Here is a 13,810-nt window from a genome sequence, read left to right on the forward strand (position 1 = left end):
TCCTGTCACTTTACAAGGAGGGTGTGATGCGCACACACAAGAATATGTCCTTGTGTACGAGGGTGTATCTGTCCTCTCAGACCCAGTCAGCTCCCTGTGGTGGTGGCACACAAAGGGTGTGTATGAATCAACTTCCCCCACCTTATMAAAGCCCTGAGTGTCATTCTCTCCCCCCTGTCGTCAGGAAGCCAGCCACCCCTCCTCATTTCAGAGGCAGCAGTGCCAGTCCGTGCAAGTCGGCTTGGTTGTCAAACAGTAACACTATCGCTACCGTCCAGACTTTGAGCAGGAACATTCGAGGAGGACCTATGGTTCTTGGAATGCGGACGACGCAGAAAGAGGTGATCAGGTCCTTTAACTTTGTTTTATTAATTACAAAGACAAAATGAAAAGCAGGCTTTGATACATTGTGACATTTAAAAAAAAATTTTTTTTATTATACTTGGTCCAAAGTGTTTAGCTTGGTAGCCTGTTACAGTGGGTTGATATCCCATTCTGCAGATGGGGGTAACAAGATGACATGAACCTTCATTAGAGCTGGGCGATATGGACAAAAATCCATATCGTGATAAATTGTCTGAATTATTACGATAAYGACCAACTGAACAATAAATTGATAACATGAATGTGCACCAGTTACTTCTTTTGTATTACCCTTAAAACTACTTTGAATGTTGTAGCTATCAATTACCCAGTTAGAAATAATGCATATTAGCAGACTTACTGAATTTTTTAAAAGGACACATTCCTCTAGTAAAGGCTACTTATCGTCAATTTCAGTAAAATGTCCTAGATAAAAATGGTTGGTTCGGTCAGTATTGATTGTTTTTGGTTTATAGTCCCAGCTCTAACCTTCATTGTACAAATTAATCTTTATGACATTACTATGGATGAATAAATGTTAGTTTTTTTCTCTTTCATGATCACTGACAGTTCAAAGGACCAGATACATTTCCATCATTTTACTTTTCAAGAAATCAAGTCTTTCAAACCAAAATAAATGAGACAAGAAAATAAGGATATGTACGCCATTGGGCCAATTGGGACAGCACGTGGGCCTGTCCAGGAGGGTGCAACCATGCAAAATAATTATCTGAATATGTTGTACGTAGAACAGATCATCTTGTCAGTTCTATTTGCAATGTTGTGAATGTCTCACCTCACCCAATATCCTACACCCCTGGTCTGTGCCCAGTGTTGAAAGTCTAGGCCAGGTCAGGCAGTCAGAATGTTTCGAGGGGCTGTGAAGCACATTTCCCCCAGAAGGAAATTCACGATGGTGATAGTAATACTGTGGAACGAAGCAGCTCATTTGGGAACAACGATATTGTACAAGTTGTCTGCCCAACATTAAGCAAGGGGATGTTAGGTTTACTAGGCTTAAACTGAAAATATCAACGTGTCACTGTCTGGAATGGCAATGGGTACGTACAAAATGGACATTGCACTAATCGTAAAATCAAGCATAACAGTAGTGTAAGTTCTGTACGTGAAAAGAAGTCTTCCTTCCAGGCCACAAAAACAAAAAAAACACAGCATGTTATCTTCTCTAGCAGTAATAGAACAATATCCCCTTTGGAGTAAATAAGGCCAATGTTAGATTCAACAGAAAGGACTTACTGTAAGAAATTAGCTAGCCAGTGTGTACAGTAAATAAAAAGGTATAAAGACACATCTATAAGGCATATTTGTCCTGTCTGCTGTATGGCAGGCTAATGTTTTCTGTCCAAGTCATAGAAAGGGAAATGACAGGAAAAGAAGAAAAAAATTTTTTTACAGAATGGGGACGTTCCTCTCTTTCTTTCTTTCACTCACACACACATTTAGACCCTAGCTGCGGTGTACGATGGTGTCGATGCTCTCCTGGATCTCAGCCATCTTCTCCAACACCTGGTTCACCTTCGCCTCGTCAAACTCCAGACACACAAAGTCTGAGTCCTGGAAGGAAAATGAGATCGGAGAAGAGTGAAAGGGATGGGGGAAGGAGAAGGGAAAGGTAAAATAGGGACAGTATTTTAAAGAACAAGACAACAGGCAGTAGAGCCTACTTCATGGATGATTGGTTGAGGGCTGTAGCTCAAATGACGTGACATCAGAAACATTGTGATAATAGGAACCTTTCAACTTTACTGCAGAGGGAGAAGTTCACATCAAGTCCTATTTTAAGGTCCGGGCTTTCAGACACAAAGTGGGAGCAAAGGTCAGATGAGGAAACTCCTATAAACATCCACTGAATGACATCAAAGAGCTGTAAGAACTAGACTGTTATGCAGTGGTGCTAAAGATGGGACCTGAGATCTAAGCCAGTTTGTGACCTCCATTGAACCTTTTGAAAGCTTATTCAACACTTTGTGCTACAGGAAGAGGTGGGTGTGTAAAAATGGGGTCAGAAAGTTAAGCAAGGATCCTAGGCCCAGGATGTGGTCCAGACACATTCTGTTAGGACCAAACACTTGTTCTTTCTCTTTCCAATGGACAACAAACTAAAAAGGACTAATGGAAATAAACATTCATGAATAAGGCATTATAAATGCTTCTACATWAAAAAAAAAAAATCTATATATTTTTTTATAAAGGTTTATAAATTATGCTTATTCAATAAAGTTATTTTTAACGTGTTACCAAGAAACTAATACAGTGGACAAAGATTTCAGAAGACTGTTAAGTGGTAAGTGGTGCGTGCGATGACCTAGGAGGTACAGGAAGCGTCACTTACTGACACAAATAAAAAGGCAACAGTTGGCCTAAATATAGCGACACTTTGCCTGTAGCACAGCCATTTGAGTTTTCCCTACTCATAACAGGGTCCCTTGAAACTCTCACTTTCATTCCCTCTTACCCTCTGAGGCATTTAAAAAAAATGTGCCTCCAATATCACTAGTGAGAATGTGACCTTTAACCAGTGTGCCATCAAAGAGAGATGACGAAAGGCACAAGGGATGAAGGACAAATGAGGGAAAAAGAGACCGCTTAAAAATAAAAAATWAAATTTAAAACAGTTGACTGTCCAAGGACATCCATACCCCTTGAAGAGCTACTTTTGAGTATTAAACATGATGCCACATAACTCATAATGGTCACAGTTAGGACTAGAATATGGAAGCTGGTCCCAGAACAGTGAAGTAAAGGCAGGAGAGCAACTATAGCACCTGCCCTTAAAGGAAAACTCCACCCTAAAAACTATATTTTGGTATTTTTCATTAGTCCACTAGTGATATAGTCCCAAAATGGTTTGCATGTCAGCAATCAAGTTTTCAAAATATATAACTTGCATCACACCAGCTGTATTTCTGTATTTTGAAAGTTCTACATCTTGAAAAGTTGGTTGCTGACATGCAAAACATTGAGATATTTGAGTCAGAGTATATTTTCAAATGAGTAGCAGTGTACACAGACCATGTGTAGATCGTGTGATTGGCCCATCTACTCATCCATTTCTATGATGTGTAGCATCTTTATTACTGAAAAATTTATGAACGTCCCTGGGTGGCCACAATAGGACACAAGACCATCCATCTGTCCATGTCTTTGTTAGTCTGATTGTTCCCGAGAGTGGACATCACTACACAAGGGCCCCATCACCGCTCTTAAAGAACGGTTGCCTGGTTACCGCTGCCCTATTTCTTTCCACCGTCATTTGTTTGATTGAAGCACAGGGTTTGAAGCGTGTCTGTTGCCCGGGACGATTCAGTGTTCATTTCGGTTGGCGAGAGAGAGGACCCTCTTGAAGCTGTCCATCCACCTCGGCTTAATGGAATGCCATGCGCATTGTTCAACTGTCACTCAAGTCTATAAAACGCAAACATGGTGGCTTCGTGAATCCAGGCTGTATCACAACCAGCCGTGATTGGGAGTCCCATAGGGCGGCGCACAATTGGCCCAGCGTCATCCGGGTTCAGCCGGTGTAGGCCGTCATTGTAAATAAGAATTTGTTCTTAACTGACTTGCCTAGTTAAATAAATAAAAGTGAGTAGGACTTGATAGATGAAGTTACTCTGTGTAATCCCCTTGCATCGGCTGAACGACTCCTTACATAGGCTTGCCCTGAACACCTATAATAATTTACTTTTATTAGGCTGCAAAACAGTTACTGTACAAGTGCACCTCATTAGCCTCAATACCATTACATTTAGTGTTTAGCCAACTTGTTTAGCCTACTAAATTGTCACCTAAGTACCATATGAGGCACACCTCAATCTTATCTTCCTCTACTCTCAGGTGAAAAAAAGGTAGTAAATTCACCATAGTGACAGCAACTGAATTTATGTATAACTCCTCTCATACAACAGCACAGTAGAGACTTCAACTAAGTGGTATCTTGTCTTCAAGGGTGTGCTGCTCTGCTGGCCTCATTCTCAGTACCAGGGGAGCGGCAGACTGTCACAGATCTGAGGGAAATGGCACCGGAGCGACTGCTGACACCAGTAGCACCGGCAACTGATCACCTGTACACGTTCAATGGGCTTGAACCCCACAGTGACCCACATCCACACAGTGCCACATGCCCGTTCGGCTGGACATGAGAAAACACAGGTAACCAGGGGTGTATATTCATTAGTGTACAACGTGGCAAACGTTATCAAATCAAATCCAATTTTATTTGTCACATGCGCCAAATACAACAGTTTTAGACCTTACAGTGAAATGCTTACTTACAAGCCCTTAAATCAACAATGCAGATTTAAGAAAATACATTTAAAAAACTAAGAGAGAAGAATAACAAATAATTAAAGAGCAGCAGTAAATAACAATAGAGGGGCTATATACAGATTCAATGTATGTGTGCAGGGGCACAGGTGTCGAGGTAATATGTACAGTTGAAGTCGGAAGTTTACATACACCTTAGCCAAATATATTTAAACTCAGTTTCACAATTCCTGACATTTAATCCTAGTAAAAATTCCCTGTCTCAGGTTAGTTAGGATCACCACTGCATTTTAAGAATGTGAAATGTCAGAATAATAGGAGAGAATGGTTTATTTCAGCTTTTATTTCTTTCATCACATTCCCAGTGGGTCAGAAGTTTACATACACTCAATTAGTATTTGGTAGCATTGCCTTTAAATTATTTAACTTGGGTCAAACGTTACAGGTAGCCTTCCACAAGCTTCCCACAATAAGTTGGGTGAATTTTGGCCCATTACTCCTGACAGAGCTGGTGTAACTGAGTCAGGTTTGTAGGCCTCCTTGCTCGCACAAGCTTTTTCAGTTCTGCCCACAAATTTTCTATGGGATTTAGGTCAGGGCTCTGTGATGGCCACTCCAATACCTTGACTTTGCTGTCCTTAAGCCATTTTGCCACAACTTTGGAAGTATGCTTGGGGTCATTGTCCATTTGGAAGACCCATTTGCGACCAAGCTTTAACTTCCTGACTGAGGTCTTGAGATGTTGCTTCAATATATCCACATCATTTTCCTGCCTCATGATGCCATCTATTCTGTGAAGTGCACCAGTCCCTCCTGCAGAAAAGCACCCCCACAACATGATGCTTCATCGGACCACTTTTTTATAGACCGAGTCACTGGTGCCTCCTGCTTAAATTTTTGCTTGTAAGCAGGAATCCGGAGGATATAATTATGTTCAGATTTGCCAAATGGAGGGCGAGGGAGAGCTTTGTACGCGTCTCTGTGTGTGGAGTAAAGGTGGTCTAGCATTTTCTTCCCTCTGGTTGTACATTTAACATGCTAGTAGAAATTAGGTAAAACAGATTTAAGTTTCCCTGCATTAAAGTCCCCGGCCACTAGGAGCGCCGCCTCTGGGTGAGCGTTTTCCTGTTTGCTAATGGCGCTATACAGCTCAATGAACGCGGTTTTAGTGTCAGCATCGCTCTGTGGTGGTATGTAGACAGCTACAAAAAATACAGACAAACTCTCTAGGTAGATAGTGTGGTCTACAGCTTATCATGAGATACTCTACCTCAGTCGAGCAAAACCTCGAGACTTCCTTAGATATCGTGCACCAGCTGTTGTTCACATATATGCATAGGCCCCTGCACCGTGTCTTACCAGAGGCTGCTGTTCTGTCCTGCCAATAGAGTGTATAACCCGCCAGCTGTATGTTCTTAATGTCGTCGTTCAGCCACGACTCTGTGAAACATAAGATATTACAGTTCTTAATGTCCCGTTGGTAGGATATACGTGCTTTCAGCTCGTCCCATTTATTTTCCAGCGATTGTACATTAGCGAGCAGGACGGAAGGCAAGGGCAGATTAGCCTCTCGTTGCCTGATCCTCACAAGGCAACCGGGTCTTCTTCCACTAAATCTCTGTTTCCTTCTCCAGCGAATCACGGGGATCTGGGCCTGGTTGGGTGTCTGTAGTAGTATATCCATCCGTCYGACTCGTTGAAGAACTCTTCGTCCAGTTTGAGGTGAACAATCGCAGTTCTGATGTCCAGAAGCTCTTTCGGTCACAAGAGACGGTAGCAGCAACATTATGTACAAAACAAGTTACGAAAAAGGCAACAACAAAAAACTAGCCGATAAGACGGCAGGCCTCCCCTCCAGCGCCATTGTGTACAGAACAAGCATTTCTAATTGGAATAGGTCCTGTTTGGTTACTAGTGAAGACATTCCTGATACTGTATGTTGAATGATACAAGTGTTTATCCTGTTCGGTTAAGTATGTGCTGTTATGCTAGCCATGTGCGGAGGGGAAAAGCATTGAGAATGAACTACGTTGCAAACCATCGATGCACTCTAAAAGTGTTTAAGTTCTCAGAGAGCATTAATAGTATGCATGTGTTTATGTTGCTTCTACACACTGTTWACAGCACAATAAACAGAATGATATGCTATATAGGCCTACACAGCATACCTGGCACAATTAACCGAGACAATGGTTTGCTAAACACTGACAGGCGACTAACATTTATAATACAAAAGGACTCAGAAGACACTGAATACAAACTGTCATTTTAGACACATTACAGGTCAGACAGGTCAACCAAAAGACAACAGTAGGCCTATCCAAATCTATCTTCCATCACCATTGTGTGCATAGCCAATAACCACCAACCACTCCCTACGACTGAATACAGTAGTTTCTCAAGTCGGGCTGTGTCTCAAGTCAGGCAATCTATTCCTTATATAGTGAACTATTTTTGAGGGCCATAGGCTCTGATCAAAAGTAGTGCACTATGTAGGGAATACAGGGTCATTTGGGATGCACACAGAGTTGGAATGCTGACTCACTGTTGCTACACCCATTAGTTTCTTCCGTATTGGAGGCACCTATGAGTCTACCAGATCTGTCATCATATATTAGAGAACTMATTTAATGCACTCAAAAGGTCACGCGAAACGCTAATGTATTTGTTTACTGGAAAAACAATAACAAGACATGAGATAACGAGAGCGCTGGCCAAAACGGAGCCAAGGCTTATCGTGAGATATGATACCCAAACCTGGTCTCAGAGCATTTCTAATTATTCTGTATGTAAATCCGATACACTCCCATTTGGTATGATATGTTACGTTTTGTATGGTACGTATTCATTTGTGGGTGTCCATCACCCATTTCGTATGATATGTTACRAATTTGCTAAAAGTACAATATGTTACAAATTTGTAAACGTACAATATGTTAAGAATTTGCAAAACGTATGATATGTTACGAATTCTAGCAAGGTGGCTAACATTTGCTCACGTTAGCTAGGCTAGCGGTTAGGGTTAAGTTTAAGAGTTAGGTTAAAGGGTTAAGGAAAGGGTTAGCTAACATGCTAAGTAGTTGCAAAGTAGCAAKTAGTTAAAGTTGCTAATTTGCTAAAATTGGTCGTGATGAGATTCTTATGGAACCATCGGTCTTATGTAACCATACCAAACGTAACATATCATACTAATTTGAGTGGGCCGGATTTACATTTACTATGCACCGGCTAGTCTATGAGACCAGGCTGGATACCCTGGGAATACAAGTGTCCTCCCATTTACTGTTATCGAGATACAACAAACAGAAGAATGATGGGAGAGGAGACAAGCAGAAAAAATGTAATTTAAGATTTCACTGTGCAGTCCTCTGAGAAATCACCTGTGTGGAGAGAAGAATTGGTCATGCCTTCTATGTTTGCCATGTAGGTAAACACATTGACATGTAAGAACAGTTATAAGCCAACATCCTGAGAAAATAGGACAGGGAGATAATGTGTAATAAGCAATCATCCTCCTCTTCCCATGTCTTTTGACTCTCCACCCTCCAATTAAAGATACCTAATGTTACATGCCAGCTCTCATCTATAGGCAGGAATTGGAATGCCTCATACCTATCATATTTCTTCACTTTCCTAAGTCTTGAAATTGTCACACACACACAGAAAAAACCTTCCCTTTTGACACTTTGGTCAAAAACAATTTGGTCATAGGGATTCAATCAACATTCTTTCTGCCTGATATCGTTAGTGCATTATGTCTTTGACTTCACAAGGTAATGGAGGTTGGGTTGGGTCGCTGTGGGTAACGATCCAAGCTTGTCTTGTAAATCAAACGTCAACTGAGAGCTCCTCAACTCCATAGATCACTGGTGCAAAACACTGTCTGCCAAATGTAATGCCCTAAGGCTTAGGCTGTCATCCAGATGAAAAAAGACCAACACGTGGATGGGCTTAGTTAATGGTGTTCAGTAGRACAAAATGTTTTACAAGGGGAAAAACAAATATGTGTTCTTATTGGACAAGATCCTGTAGCACCTCCATTTTKAAATGTTTCATAACGTTTCGTGCCTACAGAACTATATGAAATGTAAAGATGTGGAAACTACACCCTCATACATTACCCACGTACAGCCGGTTTAGTTCTGGAGCTCTGAGAATTCAATAGAACGTACAGCATGTACAGTGGTCATACTCAAAGGGGAGAGCACAGCCATCAGTGGTGCTATTTACGTAGCTTCTCTCAGCTAAGTAAATAGATCCATTGAACAACGACATCAGGGGACTTCCCTAAAACCAACAGAATTGGTTTACTATTTCACAGCACCTGATAAACAGTCAGTTGCTGAGAATAGTATGTGTGGGTAGGATAGAGGATATTTTAACCACAATAACTGGGCAAATTATAAAAAGGGGGATACCTAGTCAGTTGTACAACTGAATGTGTCTTCCGCATTAACCCAACCACTCTGAATCAGAGAGGTGCGGAGGGTTGCCTTAAAAATCGAAGTCCACGTCCTCGGTGCCCGGGGAACACTGGGTTAAACTGGGGCTCTGGGGCAGAATGACAGACTTTTACCATGTCAGCTCGAGGATTCGATCCAGCAATCGTTCGATTACTGACCCAGTTACAAACTGTTACAGAACCAAATTGGCCTCCTTATCAGAAAACATGTACTGCATAATTCAGACTCGTGCAACTGTTTGATTTATAGATGAGGGGCAACTAACCTGTAGAAACATTGCATGTGACCTTGCTAACCTTACTCCACACAGGACTACCAACGGTCTGTTGGCCTCTAGTTTGCATGCTGTAAATGTTACAACTACGCTACTAGACTACAAAGTGAAGTTATCGATTTATCACGTTATTGTAAGAAGTACACACATTGGAATTCTTAGTTAAAGTTCTCGCAAACGGAAAACAGTCTCTCCCACTGCCAAATCAAAATGAAAATGTCAACAGACCACTTCTATTCAMCCTAGTACAAATGATGTCTTCATAAATCAGCTTTGAATCTGCTTTAGTACCCATGAAAAGGAACAATGGCTGTGGTTACAGCATGAAAGTGATTGGGTCAGATTAGATCTTGTTGACCCCAGATAAAAGCCGAAGCAGACACCACCCAGCCCATTATTAGGCTATACCAAGTGTATTTAAATAAGTGGGAGTGGAAGCCGTGCTCCATTWTAGCTCAAGTCTACAGGGAGCTACCCGATTCAGAGTAAATAGGCCTGTGTGTTGAATGAAAGCGGGTCACTCTGGTCTATTAGAAGATGAGACATGCAAAAGGAACAGGAAGCCATTTGAAATGTTGTCGTGATTGTATTCTGTATGGTTCATATTCATTTTCCTGTTAAATTAGGTCATTTCTGGGCAATATTTCTGCCGGACCCCTTTTGGTTCTAGAGCACCCTCCGAAGCAAAAGTTCTGTATAGCCTTTTTAAGCAGTTGACTCTAGACCAGGGCTGCCCAACCCTCTTCCTGGAGAKCTACCGTCCTGTGGGTTTTCAGTCCAACCCTAATTTAACACACCTGATTCTACTAATTAGCTGCTCAACAAGACCTTAACTAGCTGAATCAGATATGCTTAATTGGGGTTGGACTGAAAACCTACAGGACAGTAGATCTCCAGGAAGAGGGTTGTGCAGCCCTGCTCTAGAGAGTCAAGGCTATAGAAGCATTAGCGGGACAAACTAACCCACCCACCAACCAACCAACCAACCAACCAACCAACCAACCAACCAACCAACCATAGGATGGATGTAGCTCAGTCATGCAGATAAGACGTTGTCCGATAGCTGGAATAGAGTCAGTTTGGTGCTTTGGCCGTTGGTGATTAAGATGAGGAAAGGAGTGGGGCAAGCTGATCCCAGACCTGTAACCTCCGTGGTGGTGGCGTCAGCTGGGGTCTGTCAGTTGACTTGTAGTGCGTCCCAAATGGCACCCTATTCCCTCTGGCCAAAAGTAATGCCCTATAGGGAATAGGGTGCCATTTGGGCCACACATCAACATATTTTCCCCGCTCTCAGACGCTCTACGGAATATCCATGTGGACATCTGGGCARCGGCGTCCATAGCGGCTTTACAAACCAAACAAGGGAAAATATTTTTCCTTCTGATCTATGACCAAACCAAAGCTAATCAACATTTGGCATATAGCTTATAGATACAGTTGAAGTCGGAAGTTTACATACACTTAGGTTGGAGTCATTAAAACTCGTTTTTCAACCACTCCACAAATTTCTTGTTAACAAACTATAGTTTTGGCAAGTCGGTTAGGACATCTACTTTGTGCATGACAATGAACTTTTCCAACAATTGTTTACAGACAGATTATTTCACTGTATCACAATTCCAGTGGGTCAGAAGTTTCACATTCTTAAAATAAAGTGGTGATCCTAACTGACCTAAGACAGGGAACGTTCACTAGGATTAAATGTCAGGAAATGTGAAAAACTGAGTTTAAATGAATTTGGCTAAGGTGTATGTAAACTTCCGACTTCAACTGTATGTGTTAGGTTGAGGACTAACAGGATAGAGGCAGACTAGTGTATGTAGTGCTGGTACATCAGACACAAAAATGTGGAACTGTGACAATGTAATAAATATACTGCTAAAGCAGGAAAGAGGAAGGTGAGAACAAAGCCACTGATGCGTTCTGAATGACATGTGCTCTTCAGCTTCCTCAGTTTGCATAGTCCTACATTATATTCACATTAGATTTCTTAGAGGTTCAACCCGGTGAGCCGGGTGGGTGGAGATTTAACTTTAGGACTAATTAGATGGTTTAAAATCTAAATGTGCAAATTCCACCCACATGGGGCACATTATGGAACAAGTCCAGAGCAGAAAGCCTGTTGATTTCCATAATTTACTGTGTCTGAAAGCACAATTTGGGATTCAAAACATATAACATTGGTCTAATTGCAGGCAGCCATGTAATGTGCTTGTACAGTCAGTGTGACTGGTATTTTAGAGAGTGGGCCTTTTCCTCTCCCCCCACCCCTACTTCAACTCCCCTTTCCTCTCTCACCTCTCCAGCCCTGCCCAGTTCCAGCTCCACCAGGGCCACAGGAATGTTGGYGGCCCCCCCTCTGCTGGCTGAGGTTTGGAGGTCCACCCTCCAGGTGAGGCCCTTCAGGCCGGGCTCCCAGCGGCTCTGGCCCAGCAGGCTCTCCCTCACACGGGCCCGATGGCTCTTCCAGAACCGGGAGAGGGCAGCCGCCTGCTCGGCGCTCACACCCCCCGTGCCCTGYTTCCTGGTCTGGGCAGTCAGGAAGGCTTCCAGCTGGGCCTGGTCCATGTTAGCAGCGGCGATGGACTGAGAGGGGGAGAAGAAAACAAACAGAGATTTGTTAGTCTAACAAAKAGGTTGATGTTTTTCTAGTTGTATTATCTTGGCCTGGTCAAGACAGAAATGTAGACACAATGTCATCTCCACATCAATTTGCTACCATGTTGTTGTGTTGCTGCCTTGCTATGTTGTTGTCTTAGGTCTATGTAGTGTTGTCTCTTGCCGAGATGTTTGTTTTGTTCTATATTTATATTTTATTTATTATCCCAGCCCCCGTCCCGGCAGGAGGCCTTTCGCATTTTTGGTAGGCCGTCATTGTAAATAAGAATGTTCTTAACTGACTTGCCTAGTTACATAAAGGTTCAATAAAAAAACATTAAAAAAAAAACAAGGACATTGAAAGGAAGTTGACATGTGTCTACACAGGTGTTCTAGTGCTGCCATCTAGTGACATGTAAATCTCAGCCTGTAGGGAAGACAAACTGATCTATCATTGAAAAGCACCGTTGTCAACATGAATGAAGTTGTCAACATGAATGAATYCACACACCCTATCCTAGCAATTTATTTACAATGCCACTTGTACAAATTAAATTAACTGATTGAGCTGAAAGCTTTATGTCTGTAAAATCTTACCAAAACAGAGACAATTAAAGAAAGACAATAGAGAAACAGGTTTCAAGCATATGGGCTGCAKGACGAGGTTGAGCATTTGAAACATGTAACTATTTGCTACCTATTGCCTATCCCCATAATAATGTCGCTAGTTGCGTTTCTCAAGTCAAACAACACAAGAGGAATCAGGTGAGAATGATGTCCAAATGCAAAGTTGACAGTACCTTTAAAAGACCTTTCATCTTTTCATGCATCGCGCGAAACTCCTCCGGCGTTAAGTCTGGATAAAGTTCATTTTTCAAAAGTTCCTCTGTTATTTCAGCATTATTGTAATACACTATTTGTGCTATTCCATTCAGCAAACCGTTCAAAGATTTCGTTGTTTCGACATCCGCCATGTTTCAGCCCCACGGGTCACGTGACTCCTGTCATGTGTATGCCCGCTCATTGGTTGTTTTTCTCACCATACTCACGCACATCAATCACTGATTGGCCTACATATCATCGAAAACCTTACAYACACACACACACCAATCATCGTTGAGAGCGACGTGAGGTTGATTAAAAAAAGTAGTCTAATATAATTAATACTCAAAATATAGCATAGTTGAAAACAGTATTTCTTTATGGACTTTGGAAACCTTTGACAAACTAAATAGAACATGACAAGTATGTTAATTGAACAGTCTCAAAATCAGTCTTTAATGTTTATTTATTAACATCAATAATACAGTGGTGAAGTCTTGAAATGAGAGAATGAAAAACATAGTAGCGTCAAGTTACAAATTGCGTCACTGCACGTGTTTGCTACATTTTGTGTAGTTAAGTACAGTCTTRCATTGTGTACGTACGGTATAAATTAGGTTTAAGACAATTGCATTAGGTTAGTCCTAATTACTGTACTTAATTATAGAATARTACCCGTAAAACACTCACTAGAAGGACACAGAATAGGTACAGCAAGAACCCTATCTACTTCATAAAAAAGTTTGTATGAGTGTGTGTGTGTGTGTGAGAGAGAGTGGAAGAGAGAGAGCGCACGTGCGTGCCCGTGTGTGTTCATGGCAACATAGTAACAGTTACCGCAGGCTGTTTTTACAATTTGAWCTCTCATCTGTAACATCAAACACCTATTGTATAGTTTGTGAATTACAGTATCAGCTAATAATAATTGTTAAAAATGAAAAAATATTTGAGTGTTTCAATATAAACAAAGGTTCACAAGCTACTGACCTCAACTTCTTCAACTCYG

General features: G+C 41.6%; 1 protein-coding gene and 1 long non-coding RNA gene across 2 annotated transcripts; one reads left to right on the plus strand and one right to left on the minus strand.

Annotated features, from left to right (window-relative positions):
* Nucleotides 1-110: 110 nt before the first annotated feature.
* On the plus strand, nt 111-8,215 carry LOC112080876 (uncharacterized). Its single transcript, XR_002896253.2, has 4 exons — nt 111-341; nt 1,828-1,996; nt 4,330-4,533; nt 6,282-8,215. It is a non-coding gene; the product is annotated as an uncharacterized lncRNA (long non-coding RNA).
* LOC112080875 (COMM domain-containing protein 1) lies at nt 346-12,987 on the minus strand. Its single transcript, XM_024146806.2, has 3 exons — nt 12,783-12,987; nt 11,683-11,970; nt 346-1,938 (listed from the first exon to the last, which is right to left on the minus strand). The coding sequence occupies exons 1-3, from the start codon at nt 12,954-12,956 to the stop codon at nt 1,831-1,833; spliced, it is 570 nt and encodes a 189-aa protein (XP_024002574.1). The 5' UTR covers nt 12,957-12,987; the 3' UTR covers nt 346-1,830.
* Nucleotides 12,988-13,810: the final 823 nt, after the last annotated feature.

This window comes from Salvelinus sp. IW2-2015, unplaced genomic scaffold, assembly GCF_002910315.2.
Source record: "Salvelinus sp. IW2-2015 unplaced genomic scaffold, ASM291031v2 Un_scaffold16552, whole genome shotgun sequence".
Taxonomy (NCBI): domain Eukaryota; kingdom Metazoa; phylum Chordata; class Actinopteri; order Salmoniformes; family Salmonidae; genus Salvelinus; species Salvelinus sp. IW2-2015.